The sequence below is a fragment of the Antechinus flavipes genome, chromosome 1 (genome assembly GCF_016432865.1).
Source record: "Antechinus flavipes isolate AdamAnt ecotype Samford, QLD, Australia chromosome 1, AdamAnt_v2, whole genome shotgun sequence".
Lineage (NCBI taxonomy): Eukaryota > Metazoa > Chordata > Mammalia > Dasyuromorphia > Dasyuridae > Antechinus > Antechinus flavipes.
The window spans coordinates 508,297,837-508,325,798 of record NC_067398.1 but is presented as its reverse complement, the minus strand read 5'-3'; the positions used below and the strand labels follow the sequence as shown (position 1 = coordinate 508,325,798).

At 33.7% G+C, this 27,962-nt stretch overlaps 1 protein-coding gene across 1 annotated transcript in view; it reads right to left on the bottom strand.

Annotated features, from left to right (window-relative positions):
- Positions 1 to 27,962, bottom strand: part of RALBP1 (ralA binding protein 1) — a 51,415-nt gene that overhangs the window by 12,598 nt on the left and 10,855 nt on the right. The window contains 4 exon segments of the mRNA XM_051970465.1: positions 420 to 769; positions 4,041 to 4,424; positions 4,427 to 4,498; positions 10,898 to 11,194. Coding sequence (XP_051826425.1) covers positions 420 to 769; positions 4,041 to 4,424; positions 4,427 to 4,498; positions 10,898 to 11,141 — 1,050 coding nt within the window. The 5' untranslated portion in view covers positions 11,142 to 11,194.

Sequence of the window (27,962 nt, the reverse complement as noted above, 5' to 3'; positions counted from 1 at the left end):
CTAGCAATATCCTTTTACCTTCCCTTCTTACACAAATAAAACAGCCCTGGGAACAATATTTTAAGTGAGTTTTATTTATATGACATTATTAGGTAATATTTGATGAGATAATTAAAAACTTTAAAATGTGCCATGGGCCCCTCCCTCTTAATAATAGGCTATTGTCATTGTGATATAATTTATAGTTTCATACCCAAGTCCCTGCAATGTTCAAATCACATAATTATAGTGAAGGCTAAATATGGCTACCTATCTGATGCCCAGCCAGTCCCTATGTGTTGTGAAGCTACTTATAAAAGATTAATATTCATTTTATTCTTACCTGCTTCTTATGCAGGCACACTAAAGAAAGCTAGACCTAGATTCCCCTTGCCATTTCATATGATCTATACAAGTTTTGTTTCAAAAAGACCAAGTACCTGAACGGTAGGGCTGAGCACTATAGAAATATTCTGTATGTTCATTTTTGTTTCCAACTCCTTTGATATAACATGGTCCATGTGCACAATCAGCCAGGAAATCAGTAGATAGTTACACTCTGGCAATTCTTTCAGCAAGCGCTGGAATTCCTGCACTTTCTCACCCTCGGTGCTCCTCCCACAAGCCTCTTCAAATCGGGGCAAAAGCTCTTTGGTAAGCAAGTTTTCAGGAAGGTCTCGCAAATACTGCTTCAGCAAACTGGCTACAGTATTAGGTTCATATTCTTCCAAGTTTGGAGATTCTTCTCGGTCAAAGGCTGCTTTTAACTCGTCCACCTTTGATTTTATTCCTTAAAATATATGGATTTTAAAAAGATCAAAAAAAAAAAAGTAATCAAACATACTTAAGCAGACTAAAATAAACTGATTTGTAAGCTTTCTTCTTCACCACACAACTCTTTCCACTCCTGAGAGGTTAAACCAACTCACCAACTCCAACCAACCAGACAAGTTATAAACTATTTCTGCTGCTAAATTGTTTATTTACATACAGGAATACCAACTTGATTACCTTTAAACAAAGCTTATGTTACACGGCAATATTGAGTCAGAAGTGATAATTATAAGCCTTAATATTTAGTTATAAATACTAGAGTCTTTAGATGATACCTAAAGATTCTAGGTATGATGAGAATTGTGGAGCCAATTTCAGGATCTTTTTTAAAGAGATGGAAGGAATCTCAATCTTAAAAAAAGATTTAAAATTCAAACCAGTCAATAGGTAATAATTCTAGTAAAAATAAAAGAAACAACTGACAAAATACATATCATGTAACAGGCTCCAAATAGTAATACCTCTACTAAATGTATCATTTCATTCCTATGTCACTGTTAAGAGTGAGGACCATTAATGAAAATGTTTATGGTTTTCTCCATTCCCTTAAGAAAATCCAAAGTCAAAAACAAAAAATCCAAAACAATATAAATAACAGAACTTCACATGTATAGATATACAGAGAAGCATTTCTTTAAAAAAAAATTTTGGAAAGTCAAATTAAAATTCGAAAAAAAAATGCAAACTGCATTTCAAATGAGAAAGGGAAGCAACAAAATAACAAACAAAATAAGCTTTTACTAGGTCTAAGGTATACATCTACTTTTGTAATTTGAACAATCACTTTCCTAATTTAAAGATTTTTTTGGGCAAGATTTTTAACAATTTTTTTTTTATAATAAGAGAGGTTACATTTGTCTAGGACAAAAAGAAAATTGGGAGGATGGAAGATACATTTGTTTAAACAAAGCTTTGATTTTTTTTTTTTAATTTAGAGATGTGATGAAAACTTGATTTTCAAAATGCTAAGTAACAGGTTTCTATTTGGTTCATCTTATTCAAGGGACAATATTCTTATAAGAGTTAAAGGCTCGCCATGAGATAAAAAAAAAAAACCCCACAAAACCAACAATTATTTTAACACCTAACCATCATATAAGATTTAGCAAGACACTCCTGCTGCTTTAAATTTTATAAAAATGTAAATAAAAATTTGTATGAAAAATTTATAACAAAGTGAAAATGCAGTGCTGAAAAATTACTGCATCCCTAGAATTACTGGCAGATGCATAGTATTTGGTAAATATATAATTAGTTCCATCATATTTGTGATTATAACAATGATAAAATGAATGTAATACTATTAATACAACAAAACTAATCCAATCTTGAGATTTTCTATGAGGAAAAATGAATATGCAACTAAGTATTCCTTTTTATCTACTTCTAATCAAATGTCCATCTTGAATTCACATTCTGCAGCAATGCTCATAAACACTGCATGTATAAATGACAACCATACATCATTTTATTCATATCCTTACAGAATCTTTGTCCTACCTAATTTGTACCCCACAGCCCTGTGCACTGCATAGATGGTCATTAACAAAAGTTTTCCTGATAAAAAAATTATAGTGGAGCAGTTAGGTGCACAGTGGGAAAAGCACCAGCCCTAAAGTCAAGAGGACTAGAGTTCAAATTTGACCTCAGACACTTGACACTTCCTAGCTGTGTGATCCTGGGCAAGTCACTCCAACTGCCTCAGCAAAAAAATAAAATAAAATAAAATAGTAATAATTAAATAAAACATTCCATATAAAGAGATGATACGGTGCTATCATATAGAACTTGAATCCAACTCAATAAAATGAAAAATTTCAAGTTTTAAAGTAAAATTGCAATTGCATCTACAAAAATCAATGTCTTTACTTATTATGGTGAAAGTTTCCAAAAGAGGGGAAAAAAAACTCTATACTTTTATCACATGAGCTATGTTAAACATGACACATCTGTACTTCAGAACAGGCCACAAAGCTATTTCAATTGATAAAAAAAATCTTAATCTTCAAATTATAGGAAACGGCTAATTTTGAATGATTTCACACCTATACACATAAGAAAGGAGATTGCTACCATTAAGAATATCCAGAGAGTTCTATCATCAAAAATAGGCCCCTGACAAAGTAATGCTCAGACTCTTTGACAGTTGAGAAACTATTTCGTCTAGAGAGAGATTGTTTAGAGGCCAGTCAAGATCATTTAAATCAACCAGCTTGCTACATAGTTTTTGTCTATTGTTTTGTACATTTTTAAAAAAGCAAATTCTTTCACAAAGGCCAAATCTCACGCAAGTTTGGAAGGTGAAAAACAATTAAAAAACTTTTACTTTCTGGTTTGCCCTATCCTTCCCCATCTCCCCAAATCATTATTTTAAGTAACTAAATCAAACAAATGTATGAAAAGAAAATAGCATTTTGTTATTATAAACTAGGAAGCAGAATATGAACATTTAAGCAGACAAATCTGCTTTGTCATAGAGGGCACAAATTCTATTATGTTAATCAAGCATGCCCTATAAAGAATTCACACTGAGCTATAATAGCATTTTTTTTTTTAAAGAGCAACACACTTTGGATGATGGGAAGCCCTCCCTGAAAGATAAAAGAAATTTCTGTTATACAAATGGAAACCACATCTGTACATGTAAGTACTACACATGGCTGAAAGTACTATTTAATATTTTGGCCTAAAAATTTTAAGACCAAAATGTTATGCCCCTTACCTGGGGGGAATACAGCTCCTCCTGTTCGGTGGTGATGACAAGACATGTCTTTTAACTCAGGGGCTTCTAGAAAACATAGCTTTTCTCCTTCCTCCTACTAGATGGTTTTGCTGCCAGGCTGTTGTCCCTGCTCTCCTACCACTGCTACATCCAAGTGCCTCACTGCTGGGGAAGGGGTATGAGGGTGAGATGCAAGAAGGAAAGAGGGTACATGGAAGGGTCCAGATTAGGAGACACTGACCACAAATTCTACTTTTTGTCTCATTTTCTATGCCACAGGGCCACAGCACAATATGCAACTGACATATAATACAAACCTATCTATAAATAACTCAAATGTGAACCATACAGATGGAAAGAAATACAGTATAGGAAATACAGTGGCCAAATGCCAATTAAAATTTTTGCAATTTAGAAAATCAAGAAATTTAATCCTGTTTCTTCCTTTGAATGAATGAGAGTAAAAAAAAAAAAAAAAAACTAGTTGATTATAGGGATACAATACCTGAAACTCTGTAGATGCCTTCACATTTCATGCCATACTTCTCTACATAATCTATACATTCACGAAAAACTGCTGGCAAACGGATTCCATCATACATCATGGTCCTCTCTGCTGCTTCAGCCACAGGTATCCCAAAAATGGGTCTGAGACTTGGAACATCAATTTGAGGCATTTCTGGCTCCTGAGTTGGCTTTTTCTTTTTCTTCTTTTCCTTCCACTGTTTAACAACATCAGCTGCTGTCAAGTCTTTTGATTTCTTCTCTTTATGTTTTTCTTCCTTGTGCTTTTCTTCTTTATGTTTTTCTTCTTTGGGTTTCTCTTTTACTTTAAAATCCTTTTCCTTCTTTTTAGAAAAGCTGGGCTTCTTAAAGACATGTATACCTTGGACCTCTTCATTTTGGAAGGACTTTCTGCCTCATCTCCTGAGCTGTCCTCCTGAAAGGCAGCATAGCCTTCAGCTGTCAGAGAAAGGGGGGGAACATTCATTATATCTTTGTTTAATGTCTAAAACTGTCACTGCATTTGAGAAACAGTAAATAATCTTCCTACATAAAACAGGTATTAGATATTATGCCTTTGCCCAGTATTAACATAATCCTTTTCAAATCTATCAAGACTGAAAACTAGTTTCTGCTTTCATGAAAATAAAATGTTTGTAGTGACATGTTTTAGCCACGAGAGGGCAACAGGTAGCCAAGACAATTAGCACTGCCCTCCAATAGGCAGGTGCCCATTTTAGAGGAAAATAGACAAGTTTTAAAAGTTCTCTCTGTAAATTACATTTTTTAAAACTGTCACACTTCACATGCACTAGGGAAACCTTTTATATAGAGTTACTATACTTAGTCTTTCAGTAAAGCAAAGGATCATTTCCTCCAATATCATACTGAACCAATTACATGCCACATTCCTAAATGTGAAAGAATATGTGAAAAGTAAAAATAAACTAAGATGCAAAAAAGTACTGAATTATTTTATTGAAATCTATTTTTTCTAAACTAAATTTATCTCAGACATACAGAGGAAAAAAAAGGAATCAAGAAAAGTGGAGAAATGTATTAAAAACAAACATGAGAAGCTCCAAAATATTACAGGAATTTTTTTTAAAATCCAAAACAGCTAAACTTATATCAAAAATGAAATACTGCTGACTTTGTACAAAGGCTATTCAAACATATAATAAATATTTAGAAAAATAAGATGTTTTAGAGGAAACTGCCAGCCCTCTCCCTTCCCTGATGACTCCCTTAAATAAGACAGTGATTAACAATGAAGAAGTTGTAGAGGCAGATTTGGGCCTTATTTAAAGAAAATTTTCATAAAAAACTAGTTGTCCAAAAGTGGCATGTGGCTGTTTCAAAAGGAAATGGGTTCTGCCTCACAATAAGATTCCAAGTAGAAACCTGAACAACTACTTGTCAGAAATATAGAGAAGGATTCATAATCAAACATGTGATGACTCCCAAAATACCCAATACTGAGATTCTGAGACAATCCCAACTTTCTTTTTTTATTTTCTCCCCAAGTTTCAAAGCCAAATTTTCTGCAAGCTCCACCGCCTGCATCATTCTGGAATCTACAATGAAGCTTTCCTTAACCAAAGAAACCAACAGAAGCTTCCTAAAGACTGTGGATCTAACAATGGGTGATTTCCATTGGCTTTAAACAATTTAAAGCTCTTCACTGGAATTCCTTTTTGAAAACTGAAGGCTCACACTCAAAAACTTTCTCTCACTTCAGTAAGAAAACATTCTACTTATATATAGAGAGACATTGCAAACTTTGAACAGCATCACATAAAAAAACCAGCAACATATAAGTTTACTTCTATATTTTCAGAACTAATTAATTTAGGCAGTTAACCTTGATCACACATGAAACTATTTGTTGATATGACATATAAGATCTGAAACATTGAAATTTATCTATGAAAATTTATGTGATCTGTGGGCAGCCGGTGGCACAATATCGTTAGAGCATCGGCTGGTTTTCAGAACTGAGTTCCAATCCAGCCTCAAACACTTACTAGCTAGATGACCTTGGGAAAGAAACTTAACCCTGTTTGTCTCATTTTCCTTACTTGTAAAATAGAGAGATAACACCACCTACTCTCCAAGGTTGTTGTGAGATAATAATTTTTTTAAAAAGTACACAGCACAATTCCTAGCACTTAGAAAGCACTAATCACAAAATTATTCACAAAGCTATAGATAAGGAAACTGAGGTCTAGCAAGATCACAAAGCTAAGATTTAAAGTCAGTCTCTTGACTCAAATGTTCTTTCTTCTAATCAGAGATCCTCTCTACATACTTGGCTGTCTGTCAAAGAATTTTTTCAAATTTAATAAATTTTATTAAGTACCTCTAAGTGCAAAGCCTTATGCCAGACTCTAAAACTAAAAACTCAGTCCCTACTCTCAAGGAACTTATATTTAATAGAAATAAAATATGTAGAGAAATAAAAGTCTCAAGGAAGAACTATAAAAGAGAGGTCTCGACTGATTGATAAATTCAAAGAGATCATTTTTGATGAAAAAGATATAGAACCACCTGGGAACATCAAATCACAGAAGAGGCAGCAACTGAGTTTAACACGGAAGTTTCCGTATTAAAACTTGTTTCACCCTATAGAGAAGTAGGAGAAGAGAGAGGAAAGGAAAGAGGAGATAATAGAAGGGAGAACAGAAGTAAAAAGGGAAAGGGATAAGAAAGGGGGCAGAGGATGGTAAGAAGCAAAACACGGGGGAGGAGGGAAAAGGGGAAAGAGAAAAGTACAACTAAGAGTTTAAAAGAAAGAGGATTTCATCCAGCAGGAATATGGATAGAGGATTTTTCCAGGCAAATAAAGTAAAAGTTACAAACATAAATTCTAAAAAGTGTAAGGAAGCAAATTAAACAGTACAATCTGGTTGCAACATGAACACAAAAAGGAAGATAAGGTAACAAAGCTAAGAAAGTTAGATTAGAATACAAATGAAGAAGGCCTTGAATGTGGCCCTCTACAGTCAAAAAGAACCCTAAGTCCTATTTTGGACATTTTAAGTTTAATGTTTACTAGACATCCAATCTGAAATGTATGAAAGGCAGTTGAAGACCTGAAACTAAAAGATCAGCGGAGAGGTTTGAGCAGGACACGTATATATGAGATAAGAGAGATTAGAGAAATCTGAGAATGTTCTACAAAGAGATGTGTAACTGACTCTATGGAAGTCAACTAGATCACCAAATGAATTTAGTATAGAGGAGATAAAAAGACCCAGGATAGAACTTTGTGGGACACACATGGTTTAGACAAATTGATCCAAGCAGGGATTCACAAAAGAGACAAAAAAAATTCAAATAGGTAAAGGATCAGAAAGAGATTCCACAAAAACACAAAAAAAAGAATCAGAGAGCGATTAACAGTGTCAAAGAAGATAAAGGAAAATGAAAACTGAGAAAAGGCCATTGGATTTGGCAAATTAAAAGATCATTTGTAATTTCAGAGAAAGCTGTTTCAAGAATTGTGTAAATAAAAACCATATGGTAAGTGGCTAAGAAAAGAGTGAGAAGGATTTATCAATGATGGACAGAATCAGCTACATCCAGAGAAGGAACATTGGGAAATGAATGTGGACTACTTGCATTTTTGTTTATTTTCACCTTCTGAATCCGATTCTTCTTATGTAACAAGAGAACTGTACAGATCTGCACCATATATTGTATTTAAGAGAACTTATAATATGTTTAACATGTATGAGACTGCCTGCCATCTAGGGGAGGGAGTGGAGAGAGGGAAGGGAAAAGTTGGAACAGAAGTGAATGCAAGGGACACTGTTGAAAAACTACCCATACATATGTTCTGTCAATAAAAAGCTATAATGAGAGAGAAGGACAGAAAATGGAGGGACCTATTATAGGTGGCCTTTTCTAATTTAGTCACAAATGGCAGAAAAGATAGGGGACAATATCAGGCTATAAGGATGTGGGCATATTTGTAGGCAAAAGGGAAGAAGTTAGTAGGTATCTGAGATCATAGAACACAAAATTCAACAGGAGCAGCCGAGACAGATACACTCTACACAGAGAGCACAAAGTCCTGAACCAACATTCATAAAGGAAGAAGCTAAAAGAATGAGGAGGAAAAAATAATTCATCATAAATAGCTATTATGGTGATGGAGATGTTAAAAGACATAAACCCACATACAAAGAATCATTCCAAAATCTCTATTAAGCAAAACCTTAAAAAACCAAACAAACAAACAAAACTAACCCATAGCATTAGCACATGCTGAATGAGAATTCTGGAAAGAGATGAAGAGTTCAAAAATGTATACAGACTTTTGTCAATAAAACGATCTGAGAAAAACTGGAGAAAGAAATGAGGGCTATTCTCAGCAATACAATTTGATCCAAGACAATTTCAAAATATTCATGATGAAGACTGTTATGTTACCCAGAATCAAAGAAAAATGAAGTCTGAATGCAGATAGAAGTATACTGTGTGTTGTGTGTGTGTATGTGTGTGTGTTTTTCCATGGTTTTTCTCTTTAAAAATGACTAAGGTGGAAATATTAACAAAAATACACATGTCTAACCTATAACAGATTGCTTACATCTTGGGGAGGAAGGTGGAGATATCAAATAGAAGCCTCCACGATGCTTCATAAAACAAAAAATATTAAAACAAAGTCAAAAGGTTGAAAAAAATTGAAGAAAATGTAAAGTAACTAGTAGCAAAAACAACTGACCTAGAAAATAGATGGAGAAAAAAATTCAGATATCACATGGATCACCATGATCAGATAAAAAAGTCTAGATATTCTATTTCAAGAAATCTTAAAACTGTTCATATTTCTTAGAATCAATGTGCAAAATGCAAATAGAAAGACTCCACTGGTTACCTTTTGAAAGTATTAACAAAATGAAAATCACCAGGAACATAACAGCCAAAATTTTGAGCTTACTAGACAAAGAAAAAGGAGAAGTAGGTAGAGTGTATGTGTGTGGAGGGAAAGAGAATATTTGATAATCCTAAACAGAACAAACTTAGGATAAACAAAAATTCTTTTTTTCTATAAGGCAAGGAATGGGAATCTGAGGGGGTATTCAGAAATGGAGCAACTTATAAACAAGTTATGTTATATCAATATGATACAATACTATTGTACTGAAATCTCACCAATGCAATGATCAAAGATGATTCCAAATGCTTAATGATGAAACACGCTATCCTTCTGCCAAGACAGATGAAGGACTGAGAATATAGAATAAGACTTTTTTTTTTTAATTAAATATGGCCAATGTGGAAATGTGTTTTGACTATATATGTTTAATCATGGGTTTTGTTTTTCTTGTATTTTTCAAAGGGTTATAAAGGGAGATGGAGGATGAAGAGGTGGATCCTGGTTGGGGGAAAAAAAAAGAAAAAAAACTTGACATTTTCAATCAATAAAGTATACCCCTACAGCAACACAAAACTTTTCCAAACTCCCATGAAGTGATCTGGTTCATGCAGCAAAAAAAAAAAAAAAAATTAGCACAATCACAGTTTTTCCAATCTTTTTTTTAAACATTTCTCTTCCCCTTCAAATCTGCTCTAATATCTTTCCCTCAACAAATTTTAGAATTACTACTATACCAGAAGTAGAAAATAGACATAAAACATCAAGCAGATATCATTGAAATTAACCCAATAATTTGAATCTCTGCTGCTAGGAGGATAAAATCCATTTACTTTACACTTTGAAGAATATAATTAAGAGAAAAACAAAGGGAAAATTTTTCCATAATAACATTTAATATTACTTGTAATCATATGGCATTTTTCACTATGTGAGAAAGGCATTGATGATACAAAAAAGCTGTCTTCACGGATGTTACATTCTATCAAAGGAAATAATTTGTACACATACATAAGACAGAAGTAGTCTAAGAAAAAACTGTCTAGGAATGGCCTTGGATCTACTTTTTTCTCTTCCATACAAATTAAAAAATAAGGGAAGAATATAGAAAAGATGTCTTCTGCCAGGTGACACATATAAAAAATGTCCATTTTTTTTTACTGGTACATAACAAATGTTACCAAAATAATACCTGATATAAGAAAATAAGTCCAGATATATTCTACCTCCAAAAAAGCAACATTTATGTAGGAAAAACATATCCTTTAATGTATTAATTTACTTTTCTAAATATTTAACATTTCTCCCAATTACATTTAGAACAATTTTTACATGTTTTTAAAGCTTTTGAGTTTCAGATTCTCTCATCTCCTATTAAGAAAGCATGAGTGAAGTTCAAAACATTGCCATAAAAGTCATGTTGTAATACATTAATTTAAATAACGCTTCACCTAAAGATCTACTCAAATAAATCATGAGAGGTTGTATGGCATTCTGGATGCTAGCTGCTAGCTGTAAATGCTTCTAGTTCTTGTTTGAGATGGACTGTCAGGATCAACCCAGGCATAGTTCTACCACATTAACTCTTGAGGACTACTTAAATGCGCTCACACCAACAAAATCACAGATCTTTGAAGTAATTCAAATAACTCCTTCTGGAAAACTGCTCAAATGTAAATACTGAAATACTCTTGTGAAAATAGTATGATTTTCATTTTGACTACGTAACAGTTTTTTAGATTAAAAAAAAGATGGAAGTTTTTTTTTTTGGAAGATTAGGTTTATTGCTCTAATAAAGAAACTTCTAAAAAATATAACAAAAAATTTAAAAAACTAAATAAGACTTGGCGTGTATATATTCAAAAAGATCAAAGATTATAGGATTTAAATCTGGAAGAGAAAAAAAGAGAGAAAGTATGTGGGTGTGAGTATGTGAAAACTGAATGAAAAGCATAAAAAATAATTCTACTTACTCCTTTTTTCCTTTTTCTTAAATTTTCCTTTTTTCTTTCCATGTTCCTTTTCATCATCAGATACTATATCTGGAGGCTCATGTAGGCTGTCATGGGGAGGTGATGGCTCACCAGTCCTGTATAATCCAGGGAATTTAGTAGGGCTGATCTCTTCAGAGCTGGGAGTTCGAGTAAGACCACTGCCATGCTCTACCCTACGGTGCTCAATGGGACTGCTGGTAGGTGGCAGGAAGCACTCAGTCATTTTGACTCCTTACAAGTTAAGTGAAATTCTTCTCTGTTACCTATCCATTACACCTGTAAAAAGAAAAAGAAGTACACATCCAACCCAAATAAATTCAAGGGTGCAATTCACCTACTTCTTTAAAATGAAAGAGCCTCCCCCCTCTTTTTATACTATTTCTTTATTACAATCATAATTTTTCTGGGAATTATTAAATACTAGCTAGCAAGAATCCACCTAGAATGTTCTCAAAATTTTATAGTCCTAAAGAACTGGCTCTGAAGTCAGAAGAATCTAAATTCAAATCTGCTTCAGGTACTTAACCTCTATTATCTGTGAAACTCTGAGCAAGTCACTTAACTCCAATTGCCTGAAAAATAATAAAAATATAATCCTCAAAGAAGTGTTCTTGAAAATAAATTTCTTGAAAGAAACACTACAAACACCATTCTGGAATACTCTTGAGTACATTATTCAAAGTTCCTTTTTTTTTTTTTTTTTAAGTTGGGACCACCACTATAATATATTTAAACAATAAACTAGGAAAACAGAACTTATTAGTGCTTATTGCTAGTCAAATGACTTACAATTAAGTTGTGAAATGATAGTCATTGTACTTCTGAAACATGGCAATTACCCATAAATTTGGTAAGCAGCTCATATAATGAACTAATTGCTATTACTATTAAGTCAAATCAATTTTTCCTCATGTCAACAGTTTGCTCTTGACCCTGTATAATTCCCTCTCACATACTAATAAAACCTAGAAAAATATTAAATTCTTTATAGAAATAAATAGATAACTTCACTTGATCCTTACCATAAATCTATGAAATTGGCAGGCAGAAATTTGTCCCTACAAATGAGAAAATTCAGTCTCTCTTGAGGAGATGAATGATTTCTTCATAACCACAAGCTTTTAAGTGATAAAGCCAGGAGCAAAACTGAGGACTTTCCATATCACCCAGTATTCTTTCTCTTACATCTCCTCTATTAAGTTAAATTTCCATCCAATTCATCATTTATTAAGCACCAATTTTATGTAGGGTGTTAATTTTACTAAATGCTAAGGACACAGACCAAAAGGAAAAAGACCTTCTTGTAGAGTTTATATTCTAACAGGAAAGAATATCTGTGTTTAGACTTGATATGATAGATAATAAAGTCATTATCAACTTCTAAATAGAATGGCATAATGAAAAGGAAGCAAAGGATTCAGTAAGATTTACTAAGTAACACTGAAATATAAAGTGCTAGGAAAAGAATGAAATTAGAAAGAACAGCTTAAGGCTTATTGCAATATTTAAAGGTAAGAAGTGGATTGTGCAGAAGAAAGAGATGTCCTTGTTCATTGGTCTCTATCTAGGCTAAAGGAAGTGCCTTTAAACTTTAAAATCTTTCCTAATTGATATTTAAGCAGAGAACAATCATTAAAATAAAAGCTGATATGACAAATGAAAGGCTTTAAAGTTTAAAAGTTAGACAGGAATAAAGAGTCAGCAAGCAAATATAGTAGTATCTGTACACACTACCCAAGTGAGTTAATATTCCATCTTGCACCTCCATGCCTTTGAATGGGATTCTTCCTTTTACTTTCACAGAACAGCTCAGGTGCTCATTTCCTATTTGGAGACTGTCTTGATGTTCTCAGTTGTTATTGCTACTCTGGAACCCTGATTTGTGTGTGTGTAAAATATTTAGTTTAAATTTATGGAAGGAGATAGAAATGAGAGAAGAGAGCAATCATTTATTCAATGCATTTCCTTTTTATTGGATGTGACTAATGCAGGAATTTTTTTTGCCTGATTAAACAAATCTGTAATGGGTCTTGTCTTTCTTGTCAACTCCCTAATTTTACAGATGAGGAAACTGTGGCCCATGCAAATTAAGTGTCTTACCCAAGGTCACACAGGTTGTGTCATGAAAAAATTGAACCACTATCTTTCAAGTCCAGACTCAACCCTCTGTTTCCTACTGGTTTAATAGTTTACAAATTGCTAAAATGAATATTCTGGATTTTCCAGGGGGTAGGAGAGTAGAGGAGTTTTGGCAGTCAAGAAATAAACTAAGTACTTTTCAAAGTTTTAAGAAGCAATAACTACTTACAGAACCAAAATAAGACAAGGCATAACAACAGCTAATAGGAGTTGAGACAATAGATCAAAAAGTCAAAATCACAAATGAAATTTCCATTTCTACAAGGCAATGGCGTTCACTGCTATTGAAATAACCTTTACTGTCTAAATTTTTATTAATCAGTGTGCATAATAAGAATCATTCATCCATGAAAAAGGACCAAGCAACATAAAAAGAAATAATGAAGAACAATTGCTCAATTAAAATCCGTTGAAATGAGTTTAACAATAAAAGTGATAGTTTGGGGTAAATTTTTTTTTTTTTTACAACATTATCCCTTGCACTCATTTCTGTTCCGATTTTTCCCCTCCCTCCCTCCACCCCCTCCCCTAGATGGCAAGCAGTCCTATATATGTTGGATATGTTGCAGTATATCCTAGATACAATATATGTTTGCAGAACCGAACAGTTCTCTTGTTGCACAGGGAGAAGTGGATTCAGAAGGTAAAAATAACCCGGGAAGAAAAACAAAAATGCAGATAGTTCACATTCGTTTCCCAGTGTTCTTTCTTTGGGTGTAGCTGCTTCTGTCCGTCACTTATCAATTGAAACTCAGGTCTCTTTGTCAAAGAAATCCACTTCCATCAAAATATGTCCTCATACAATATTGTTGTTGAAGTGTATAATGATCTCCTAGTTCTGCTCATTTCACTTAGCATCAGTTCATGTAAGTCTCGCCAGTCCTCTCTGTATTCATCCTGCTGGTCATTTCTTACAGAACAATAATATTCCATAACATTCATATACCACAATTTATCCAGCCATTCTCCAATTGATGGGCATCCATTCATTTTCCAGTTTCTAGCCACTACAAATAGGGATTTTGGCACATACAGGTCCCTTTCCCTTCTTTAGTATTTCTTTAGGATATAAGCCCAATGGAAACACTGATGGGTCAAAGGGTATGCACAATTTGATAACTTTTTGGGCATAATTCCAGATTGCTCTCCAGAATGGTTGGATTCGTTCACAACTCCATCAACAATGCATTAGTGTCCCAGTTTTCCCGCATCCCCTCCAACATTCATCATTATTTTTTCCTGTCATCTTAGCCAATCTGACAGGTGTATAGTGGTATCTCAGAGTTGTCTTAATTTGCATTTCTCTGATCAATAATGATTTGGAACACTTTCATATGAGTGGTAATAGTTTCAATTTCATCCTCTGAAAATTGTCTGTTCATATCCTTTGACCATTTATCAATTGGAGAATGGCTTGATTTCTTATAAATTTGAGTCAGTTCTCTATATATTTTGGAAATGAGGCCTTTATCAGAACCTTTAACTGTGAAGATGTTTTCCCAGTTTGTTGCTTCCCTTCTAATCTTGTTTGCATTAGTTTTGTTTGTACAAAGGCTTTTTAATTTGAAGTAATCAAAATTTTCTATTTTGTGATCAGTAATGGTCTCTAGTTCATCTTTGGTCACAAATTTCTTTCTCGTCCACAAGTCTGAGAGATAAACTATCCTGTGTTCCTCTAATTTATTTATAATCTCGTTCTTTATGCCTAGGTCATGGACCCATTTTGATCTTATCTTGGTATATGGTGTTAAGTGTGGGTCCATGCCTAATTTCTGCCATACTAATTTCCAATTATCCCAGCAGTTTTTATCAAATAATGAATTCTTATCCCAGAAGTTAGGGGCTTTGGGTTTGTCAAACACTAGATTGCTATAGTTGACTATTCTGTCTTGTGAACCTAACCTTTTCCACTGATCCACTAATCTATTTCTTAGCCAATACCAAATGGTTTTGGTGACTGCTGCTTTATAATATAATTTTAGATCAGGTACAGCTAGGCCACCTTCATTTGATTTTTTTTTCATTAATTCCCTTGAAATTCTCGACTTTTTATTGTTCCATATGAATTTTGTTGTTATTTTTTCTAGATCATTAAAATATTTTCTTGGAAGTCTGATTGGTATAGCACTAAATAAATAGATTAGTTTAGGGAGTATTGTCATCTTTATTATGTTCGCTCGGCCGATCCAAGAGCACTTAATATTTTTCCAATTATTTAAGTCTGACTTTATTTGTGTGGAGACTTTTTTTATAATTTGGTCATATAATTCCTGACTTTCCTTTGGTAGATAGATTCCCAAATATTTTATGGTATCAACAGTTATTCTGAATGGAATTTCTCTTTGTATCTCTTGCTGTTGGGTTATGTTGGTGATGTATAAAAATGCTGAGGATTTATGGGGATTTATTTTGTAGCCAGCTACTTTGCTGAAATTATGAATTATTTCTAATAGCTTTTTAGCACAATCTCTGGGGTTCTCTGGGTATACCATCATATCATCTGCAAAGAGTGATAGTTTGGTTTCCTCATTGCCTACTCTAATTCCTTTAATATCTTTCTCGACTCTTATTGCCTAGGCTAGTGTTTCTAATACGATATTAAATAATAATGGTGATAGTGGGCAACCTTGCTTCACTCCAGATCTTACTGGGAAAGGTTCCAGTTTTTCCCCATTGCATATGATGCTTACTGATGGTTTTAAATATATGCTCCTGACTATTTTAAGGAAAAGTCCATTTATTCCTATGCTCTCAAGTGTTTTTATTAGGAATGGATGTTGGATTTTATCAAATGCTTTTTCTGCATCTATTGAGATGATCATATGGTTTTTGTTTGATTGGTTATTGATATAGTCAATTATGCTAATAGTTTTCCTAATATTGAACCAGCCCTGCATTCCTGGTATAAATCCTACTTGGTCATAATGTATTATCCTGGGGATGATTTTCTTTAATCTTTTTGCTAATATTTTATTTAGGATTTTAGCATCAATATTCATTAGGGAGATTGGTCTATAATTTTCTTTCTCTGTTTTCAGCCTACCTGGTTTAGGTATCAGTACCATGTCTGTGTCATAAAAGGAGTTTGGTAGGACTCCTTCAATCCCTATTTTTTCAAATAGTTTATTTAGTATTGGAGTTAATTGTTCTTTAAATGTTTGGTAGAATTCACATGTAAATCCATCTGGTCCTGGGGATTTTTTCTTAGGGAGTTGATTGATAGTTTGTTCTATTTCTTTTTCTGAGATGGGACTGTTTAGGATATTTACTTCTTCCTTTGTTAGTTTGGGCAAGCTATATTTTTGGAGGTATTTTTCTATTTCATTCAAGTTGTCGAATTTATTGGCATAAAGTTGGGCAAAGTAACTCCTAATTATTGCTCTAATTTCCTCTTCGTTAGTGGCGAGTTCTCCCTTTTCATTTTTAAGACTAACAATTTGATTTTCCTCTTTCCTTTTTTAAATCAGATTTACTAAGGGTTTGTCTATTTTGTTGGTGTTTTCATAGAACCAACTCTTAGTTTTATTAATTAATTCAAGTTTTTTTACTTTCAATTTTATTGATCTCTCCTTTTATTTTTAGAATTTCAAGTTTAGTGTTTGACTGGGGGTTTTTAATTTGTTCCTTTTCTAGCATTTTTAGTTGCAAGCCCAATTCATTGACCTTCTCTTTCTCTATTTTATACAAATAGGCCTCTAGAGATATGAAATTTCCCCTTATTACCGCTTTGGCTGCATCCCATACATTTTGGTATGATGTCTCATTATTATCGTTTTCTTGAGTGAAGTTATTAATTATGTCTATGATTTGCTGTTTCACCCAATCATTCTTTAGTATGAGATTATTTAGTTTCCAATTATTTTTTGGTCTACTTCCCCCTGGCTTTTTGTTGAATGTAATTTTCATTGCATCGTGGTCTGAAAAGCATTTACTATTTCTGCCTTACTGCATTTGAGCTGGCATGGATTCTGTCAATATAAAGTAATTATTAAATAAAAATTTAAAATAAATAAATAAATAAATAAAAGTGATAGTTTGTTAAATTTAATAACGTCTTTAAAAGGAAGCCAGGAAGTTAATAGCTTGCTTTACCAGTTTTACAACTAGCAAGAAATATGTACAGTTTTAAAATAAATAAGACTTAAAACTCACTAGGAAATCTACCTGAAAGACTTTATAACTAAAATTGCTATGAAATACACTTTTTCAAATTACTACTTAGGAAAATGGGAATTGTTTTGGTTCTTCAGTGTCTCCTATACTAAGCCAACCCTCTCTTCTGAATACTAATTTTTTTTTTAAAAATAAAATTTTCTATCCTATCCTATGTTCCACAATTCCAGGAGAGTTGGGCCTGGTGGCTATGACATTTCCCACCTTCTTCAAAATCTTGTTCTAATAAATCTCTGACTTTTCCCTTCAATCTTTCTCCCATCTCCTCTATACAGGTCTTCCACACCTTTATATAAAATAATAAAACAATCATTTTTCTTTAGACTCTTGATACCTTAAAAATCTAGATTTAGCCCTACAATTCACAGTTCAAAAACAAAAACAATATTTTTTTGTTTTTTGATATGGCCAATGTAGAAACTTGTTCTACTAGACTATGTATATGTCATAGTGGTTTTTTTGTTGTGTCTCCCCTTCTCACCATGATGGGAGTGGGAAAATGAAAAGTTTTCTCCAGTATAAAATGAACTCAATTCAATGGGCACTGAATTCTACAATATGTGAAGCTCTTAAGAAGCATCAATGCCACCTAAATATAGTGAATAGTTGGGCTTAAGGCTAGGAAGATCTGAATTCAAGCCCAGCCTCTAACTTGTACTAGATGACATCAAAGATACAGTGAAATTACAAAGCTTTCTAACTCCAAGAACCTCACAGTTTCTGTTCATTTGTTTTGATGGAAGGAGGAGGAGAAGTAACTGTTCAGCAGGTCAACATATATTTTAAGTATATAACATTGTATATAATAGTGGCAAGGAAGAAAGAGCCAAAGAAATCCCTCTGGCAAAATTTAAGGATTATACATCTGAAGTCAAATGAGACTTGAGAGATCATGTGGTCCAAATCTTTCTCATGTGCGAACACACATATTTCCAAAACCTGAACATTTTTATTTATTTTTTTAATAGAAAAAATAAATCATATTTCAAATAATCATGTACATGTTAAATTTTTTTTTTAAACAGATCATGTCATAATATGTAGTATTTAGACTTAGGAAGCAATTGACTCAACATGACTCAACAGACTCAAAATGAAATGACAACAATTATGATAAGACAATTTTAAATTATAATAGTGGTCAACTGCCATACTTTAAAGAGACTAACTCAGGCCAAGATGGCTGCTTGCGTAGGAGGCAGACCACCCAACTCACATATATTCCAGCAAAAATCTGAAATAGCATCAGATCAAAAAATGATTTGAGAGACCCAATGAGAAACAATAAGTGCCTTCAAGTGCATAAAAACTCTTCCAGATGTCCATGGGCAAAAGGAAAGGGGGCTACCAGTAAAATTTATGAGTAGGAGAGGATAACTCCATAAAAATTGCAAGCTGAGACTCAAAGGATTTTCTATAAAGACTACATGAATTTATAGAAGAATTAAAGCAAGAGATTAAAAGTGAAATAAAGGACTGGAGGAAAGAATTCAAAGGAAATAAATAACCTAAAAGAAAAAGAAATAAACCTTATTAAGCAATGCACTCACTTAAAAACTAGAATGAACTAAGCAGAAACTAATGACTCCATGAGACAAGAAATATTGGGGGGGGGGAGGGGAGAAATCAAAGAATTGAAAAAAATATTTTAAAACTTAAGTTATTCAGTATCAAAAAAAAAATTCATTTAGAAAACAGGTTAAAAAGACACAATTGAAGAATCACGGGACTCCCTGAAAACCATGAATAAAAAAAAAGTCTGAGTATTATTTTTTAAATAATAAAAACAAATAAATGAAATGATGAAAAATATTCAGATCTATCATATACTAAAACCAAACAGAAGGCTAACAGAAAAATCCATCTATCACATCATGAAATAAATCCTTTTTTTTTTTAAATAACTTTTTCCCTTGCACTCACTTCTGTTCTGATTTTTCCCCTTCCTCCCTCTACCCTCTCCCCCAGATGGCAAGCAGTCCTTTACATGTTAAATAGGTTACAGTATATTCTAGATACAATATATGTGTGCAGAACTGAACAGTTCTCTTGTTGCACAGGGAGAAGTGGATTCAGAAGGTAGAAATAACCTGGGAAGAAAAACAAAAATGTAAATAGTTCACATTCATTTCCCAGTGTTCTTTCTTTGGGTGTAGCTGCTTCTGTCCATCCTTGATAAATTGAAACAGAATTAGCTCAAGATGACAGGAAAAAATGATGATAAATGTTGGAGGGGATGCGGGAAAACTGGGACACTGATGCATTGTTGGTGGAGTTGTGAATGAATCCAACCATTCTGGAGAGCAATCTGGAATTATGCCCAAAAAGTTATCAAACTGTGCATACCCTTTGATCCAGCAGTGTTACTTCTGGGCTTATATCCCAAAGAAATACTAACGAAGAGAAAGGGACTTGTATGTGCCAAAATGTTTGTGGCGGCCCTATTTGTAGTGGCTAGAAACTGGAAATTGAATGGATGCCCATCAATTGGAGAATGGCTGGGTAAATTGTGGTATATGAATGTTATGGAATATTATTGTTCTGTGAGAAATGACCAGCAGGATGAATACAGAGAGGACTGGCGAGACTTACATGAACTGATGCTAAGTGAAATGAGCAAGACCAGGAGATCATTATACACTTCAACAACGATATTGTATGAGGATGCATTCTGATGGAAGTGGATTTCTTTGACAAAGAGATTTAACTCAGTTTCAATTGATCAAGGATGGACAGAAGCAGCTACACCCAAAGAAAGAACACTGGGAAATGAATGTGAACTATTTGCATTTTTGTTTTTCTTCCCGGGTTATTTTTACCTTCTGAATCCAATTCTCCCTGTGCAACAAGAGAACTGTTTGGTTCTGCAAACATATATTGTATCTAGGATATACTGCAACATATTTAACATTTATAGGACTGCTTGCCATCTTGGGGAGGGTGGAGGGAGGGAGGAGAAAAAAAATCGAAACATAAGCGAGTGCAAGGGATAATGTTGTAAAAAAAAAAATTACCCTGGCATGGATTCTGTCAATAAAAAGTTATTATAAAATAAAATTAAAAAAAAAAAAGAAAAAGGAAAAAACTGAATTAGCTCTCTTTATTGAAGAGATCCACTTCCATCAGAATACATCCTCATACAGTATCATTGCTGAGGTATATCATGATCTCCTGGTTCTGCTCATTTCACTTAGCATCAGTTCATGTAAGTCTTTCCAATCCTCTCTGTATTCATCCTGCTGGTCATTTCTTACAGAACAATAATATTCCATAACATTCATATACCACAATTTACTCAACCATTCTCCAATTGATGGGCATCCATTCTTTTTCCAGCTTCTAGCTACTACAAACAGGGCTGCCACAAACATTTTGGCACCTACAGGTCCCTTTCCCTTCTTTAGTATCTCTTTGGGGTATGAGCCCAGTAGAAACATTGCTGGATCAAAGGGTATGCAGTTTGATAACTTTTTGAGCATAGTTCCAAATTATTCTCCAGAATGGCTGGATGTGTTCACAACTCCACCAACAATGTATCAGTGTCCCTGTTTTCCCACATCCCCTCCAACATTCCACATCTTTCCCTGTCATTCTAGCCAATCTGACCGGTGTGTAGTGGTATCTCAGAGTTGTCTTAATTTGCACTTCTCTGATTAATAATGATCTGGAGCATATTTTCATATGGCTATAAATAGTTTTAATTTCTTCATCTGAGAATTGTCTGTTCATATCCTTTGACCATTTATCAATTGGAGAATGGCTTGATTTCTTATAAATTAGAGTCAATTCTCTCTATATTTTGGAAATGAGGCCTTTATCAAAACCTTTGATTGTAAAAATGTTTTCCCAGTTTATTGTTTCCCTTCTAATCTCGTCTGCATTAGTTTTGTTTGTACAAAAACTTTTCAATTTGATATAATCAAAATTTTCTATTTTGTGGTCAATAGTGCTCTCCAGTTCTTCTTTGGTTATAAATTCCTTCCTCTTCCACAGGTCTGAGAGGTAAACTATCCTATGCTCTTCCAAACTATTTATAATCTCATTCTTTTTGCCTAGGTCATGAGCCCATTTTGACCTTATCTTGAAGTATGGTGTTAAGTGTGGGTCAATGCCTAGTTTTTCCATATGAACTTTATTGTTATTTTTTCTAAATCATCAAAATAGTTTTTTGGGAGTCTGATTGGTATAGTGCTAAATAGATTAGTTTAGGTAGTATTGTCATCTTTATTATATTTGCTCGCCCAATCCAAGAGCCTTTAATATTTTTCCAGTTGGTTAGATTAGACTTAATTTGTGTGGAAAGTGTTTTGTAGTTTTGCTCACAAAGTTTCTGATTTTCCCTTGGCAGAAAGATTCCTATATGTTTTATACAATCAGTAGTTACTTTAAATGGAATTTCTCTTTGTAACTCTGTTGGGTTTTGTTAGTGATATATAAAATGCTGATGACTTATGTGGGTTTGTTTTGTATCCTGCAACTTTGCTAAAGGTGGATTGTTTTAAATAACTTTTTAGTAGAGTCTCTGGGGTTCTCTAAGTATACCATCATATCATCAGCAAAGAGTGATAATTTGGTTTCCTCATTGCCTATTCTTATTCCTTTAATCTAAAACACATTTTGAAAGGAACCTTTACCACACTACCAAAGTGGAACATGACAAAAAAATCAATAACTCCTGCTAGAAAAACAGCAAGCAGCATAAACTCAAGTTTATATAGCACTTTTAAGGTTTGCAAAGTGTTTTCATCACAAAAACCCTATGATATTGTGTGCCTTATTTTACAAATGAGGTAGCTGAGTTAGAGTAGAGGTTGAGTATCACTCAGCTGGTAAGAATGTGAGGCTGGATTCGAACCTTAGGTCTTTCTGACTCCAGCTTTAGCACTCTAGCCATGGCACTATCTACTTCCTCTTGAGGTTTTCAAGTAATGGTTAAGTAACTCATACTTTGTTTGACATTGTTGTATAATTGTTGAATAAAATGATCTCTGAGGCCTCTCAGACTGAGATTCTGGAGCTACTTAACCTTTCTGAACTTATTTCCATTCCAAATACTCTTGTATTGTCTACCTCATAGTGTTATTGTGGAGAAAGTATTTGGAAAAATTGTATGTTGGTTGTTATTACTATTACTTTGGTTTTGGTTTACTTTACACTGTAAAAGATATTTTAAAAAACTTAATTTTTCTCAGTTACATGTAAAAACAATGTAGAAGATTTATGAGAAATTACGAATGGGAACTATTCCCATTGGTACTAGATTGGTAGGTATGGAGAGGTTGTGACCTATACCAGTGAGTGTGTATAACAACTCTGATGGGGTCACAAGTGTATGAGTATCTAAATTTTGATAATTTAACAAGAAGTATCTGATCTTTTGTCTTTAGAAACAGGAGTGACTTTTGACAGCTCAAGCAATTATTTGTCCTTTAAAAACAAGTTAATTGAACTAGTTCAGTTCAACATTGTGTGATTGGAAGCCTATATTTTTGCCTCTAGAATAATAATCATAGCTAAAAATTTATATATATAATACTTTAAAAATTTACAGAGGGTTTTATACATAAAACTTCATTTTGTCTTTACAACTACTTTGGGAAGGAGATGTTAATATTATCCCCATTTTATGTTTAAGGAAACTGAGGCAGACAGATTAAGTGACTTCTCCAGGGTCATACAACTAGTAAGCATGTGAGGCCAATCTTCCTAAATCCATAAAAAAAACTCTTAACAGCTGTGCTACCTAACTGCCTGTTGTATACCCTGGTGCTTTCTCATTTATAATAAAAGTTACCAGGTTTTGGGATTCTGACTGTGACTTCTTAGTACTTAAACTGCTTTATGGGTGTTTTGAAAAAAAATTTTTTTTTGTTTTATTTTGGACAAGAAAGCTCTGGATTCTGACTGCAACATTTATGGCACTTTTCTTTTAAGGATTTATTTCATTTCCATTTAAAGTAACTACTGATTGTATAAAATATTTAGGAATCTATCTGCCAAGGGAAAATCAAAAACTTTATGAGCAAAACTACAAAACACTTTCCACACAAATTAAGTCTGATCTAACCAACTGGAAAAATATTAAGTGCTCTTGGATTGAGTGAGCAAATATAAAGATGACAATGCTACCTAAACTAATCTATTTATTTAGCACTATACCAATCAGACTCCCAAAAAACTATTTTGATGACCTAGAAAAAATAACAACAAAGTTCATATGGAAAAACAAAAGGTCAAGAATTTCAAGGGAATTAATGAAAAAAAAAAAAAAATCAAATGAAGGTGGCCTAGCTGTACCAGATCTAAAATTATATTATAAAGCAACAGTTACTAAAACCATCTGGTATTGGCTAAGAAATAGACTAGTTGATTCAGGTTGGGTTCAAAGGACAAAACAGCCAATAACTTTAATGATCTAGTGTTTGACAAACCCAAAGACCCCAGTTTTTGGGATAAGAATGCACTATTTGACAAAAATTGCTGGGAAAATTGGAAATTAGTATGGCAGAAACTAGGCATTGACCCACACTTAACACCATACATCAAGATAAGGTCAAAATGGGTTCATGACCTAGGCATAAAGAATGAGATTATAAATAAATTGGAAGAGCATAGGATAGTTTACCTCTCAGACCTGTGGAAGAGGAAGGAATTTATGACCAAAGAAGAACTAGAGAGCACTATTGACCACAAAATAGAAAATTTTGATTATATCAAATTGAAAAGTTTTTGTACAAACAAAACTAATGCAGACGAGATTAGAAGGGAAACAATAAACTGGGAAAACATTTTTACAATCAAAGTAAAGGCCTCATTTCCAAAATATAGAGAGAATTGACTCTAATTTATAAGAAATCAAGCCATTCTCCAATTGATAAATGGTCAAAGGATATGAACAGACAATTCTCAGATGAAGAAATTAAAACTTTATAGCCATATGAAAATATGCTCCAAATCATTATTAATCAGAGAAATGCAAATTAAGACAACTCTGAGATACCACTACACATCGGTCAGATTGGCTAGAATGACAGGGAAAGATAATGCGGAATGTTGGAGGGGATGTGGGAAAATGGACACTGATACATCATTGAGCTATTTGGAACTATGCTCAAAAAATTATCAAATTGTGCATACCCTTTGATCCATCAGTGTTTCTACTGGGCTACTAAAAGAGCTACTAAAGAAGGGAAAGGGACCTGTCTGTGCCAAAATGTTTATGGCAGCCCTGTTTGTAGTGGCTAGAAACTGGAAAATGAATGGATGCCCATCAATTGGAGAATGATTGAGTAAATTGTGGTATACGAACGTTATGGAATATTATTGTTCTTAAGAAATGACCAGCAGGATGAATACAGAGAGGACTGATGAGACTTACATGAACTGATGCTAAGTGAAATGAGCAGAACCAGGAGATCATTATATACTTCAACAATGATACTGTACGAGGATGTATTCTGATGGAAGTGGATTTCTTCAACAAAGAGATCTAACTCAGTTTCAATTGATCAATGATGGACAGAAGCAGCTACACCCAAAGAAAGAACACTGGGAAATGAACGTAAAATATTTGCATTTTTGTTTTTCTTCCCGAGTTATTTTTACCTTCCTAATTCAATTCTCCCTGTGCAACAAGAGAACTGTTCGGTTCTGCATATATATATTGTATCTAGGATATACTGCAACATATTTAACACATATAGGTCTGCTTGCCATCTGGGGGAGGGGGTGGAGGGAGAGGGGAAAAATCGGAACAAAAGTGAGTGCAAGGGTTAATGTTGTAAAAAATTACCCTGGCATGGGTTCTGGCAATAAAAAGTTATTATAAAATAAAAATAAATAAATAAATAAACAATAAAAAATAGTAAGATCCCTTTAAATTGGAAATGGTATCAGAAAAGACCTAAAGGAAAAGAACTGTATTTGAAGAGAAGAATTCTAGTACTAGAAGTTAAGCTGAACAAATGCACAGTCAAGAAAAGGCAAGATAAGATGGGAAACCAAGAGGACAGTATGGCAGGAATATAGAATGTATAAATGCAAGTACAATGGGGAAAAATGCTGGAAAGATCAGGTGATCCAGAGTGAACTTAACCATGATAATATCAAGGCTTTTTATAAAAGTGTAATGTCTGGTTATTAACCTTTCACACATCCCATTTACCCAGCAAGTAATTCTTCCTTTTTTCAGGGTTATCACAGGTAACCTCTTGTTTGCATTCGAATAGTCACTCACCCTAATTCACAATGGACTTGGGTAATAGCCTAACTGGTTTCCCAGCCTAATCTCTTTTTCTCCCCCTCCAAGTAACTGTATATATTTCAAAGAAATTAATCTTCCCCAAACATCATTTTCAGCAGATCATTTCCTTCTCCAAAAACTTTTATGACTTCCCCTTGCAGAAAGAACAATGCCTCAACCTGGTACTCAAGACTTTCTCCAACCTAATTTTAAACATATCCATGTTTATCTTTCACTACTTCTCTGTACAAATAAATCCTGTGTTTCAGGTCAAACCTGTCTACTTATTACTAAACTGCATTCCTCAGCTTACTGCAATGCTCTAATTCTTATCTAGATCCCACACACCCCAGAAAAGCCAGCTCAAGTTTCTACCTGGTTTTCTGAAGTTTTGTCTAAATATCCCAATGCACAGTGATCTCTTCTCATTGCTGAATTTCTATCATATTTATTTGCAGCAGCCATTTGGCACTTATAACTTCACTCAAAAAAAAAAAAAGGTTTATTCAAAGGAAACTAAACAATAACTTCAAAAACAAATAATGTTCTAGGAAAACATAATGAATTCCTTCCTGATAGCAGAAAGGGAGATGAGTATAGAGCAAAGTCATATATTGTCTCTATATTGAATATTCTTGCCTTTTCAATGGAGTTAAAAAATGGGGATCAAAGGTGCAGCAGAGGCGCAATTTATAGAAATGACAAAAGCAAAGATGTCAAAACCCAATTATACTGGAATTAGATTAAAGTGTAACTGGGAAACATTTAATAAAATAAATAAAAACACAACATAGCTAAGATTAATTTGTGGTTTTCTAAGTCAATATTCAGCCTGCAGTGTCAAATTTCTTTTTTAGTTTGATAATACTAGCCTAAAGGACAGATTATCAGGAATTGGGTACTAACATGCTCCTTTCTAAATGTTACATGTGCTCAATGTTAATGTTTAAAAAAAAAAAAAAACTTTGTGAAATTGTTTCATGGTTGTCAAACTTTGGGGTTTCAGGACTTCCTTATAGTCTAAAAAACGAACGGCTAGATGGACCTAGAATGTCTAGCAAGAGGTAAGGAAGACTCACTTCCCTGAGTTCAAATCTGACCTCAGACACTTTGTAGCTATGTGACCTTGGACAAATTACTTAACCCTGTTTGTCTCAATTTTCTCATCTGTAAAGTGAGCTAAAGAAGGAAAAAGTAAAAGGAGGACATGACTGAACAAAAATAAACACTTTTAAAAATTATTAAGGATACCAAGATTTTTTGCTTATGTAGATTATATAACTATTGATACTTACCTTATCTAAAATTAAAATCTTAGTATTATTATGAAAATATTATCTCACAGATGCCTTAAAAGGTTCAGAGACTCAAATCCCTATAAGACACTTTTAGAATAACTGCTCTAGTTTGATTGGAGAATCAGTCATCTCATTTGATCTTTATAATAACCCTGTCCAACAGATACTTTTATTACAACCATTTTAACCGGAGAGGAAACTGAGGTTTTTGCCCAAGATTTAATTAATTACTAGTGTCTTCAACGGGACTCAAACCAAGATTTTCCCTACTATCAGCTAATAATAACTAATAAACACTTGTAATGTTCCTACCATATACCAGTCATGCTAAGCACTGAGGATACAAAGAGTCTGCCCTCAAAAATTTTTAAATCTAAAGGAAAGACAACATGTAAAAAATACAAAGCAAGCTACACACAGGATTAATAGGGAAAAAAATTAACAGAGAGAAGATAATTAAGAGAGATTGAGGAAAGCTTCCTGTAGAACATTCGGACTTAAAAAGAAGCCAGGGAGATCAGTGGAGTGGTGCAGAGAAGAGTGCATTACAAGAATGGGGGACAGTCAGTGAAAATGCCTCAAGCCAAAAGATAAAAGTGTCTAGTTAATGGGGACAACCAGGAAGCCAGTCAATGAATTAGAGTGTGTAGAGGAGAATAAGTATTAGAAGACTGGAAAGATGGGAAGAGGGCAGATTATAAAGGGCTTTAAAATCCCTTTAAAAGCCGTCAATTCCCCACGGAGCAGTGGAGTCTTTTAAAGACAGACACTAAATTTGGATGAGTTAGGCTCAAAATTTAACAAAAGAAAATGAATGGATTGGATGGCTCTTCAGAAACGATAAAACTCCTTTAACAATTCTAAATTTCTCCCCAGAAACAAAGACTCATCTGTTTAAAAAAACAATATTTACTACTTGAGTTGTCATATGACTTCAAGGCATATGATACCACATTCTCCAAAGGATCAAAACTGAATACTACAGAAGGCACTGGAGACAAGTATAATGGTTGTGATAAATTTATAATATGTAATAAATAGGAAGGAAACCTGAAATAATGAGAGCTAAGAAAGAAATTTCTAAGCTTACAAGAACTTCAAAAAAGACGTGTTAGTCACATATTGGAGACAATAAGAACCAAAGAACAGCTGAAGTGGCCCACTGGTAACCCAGCAATATCAAAGGAAAACA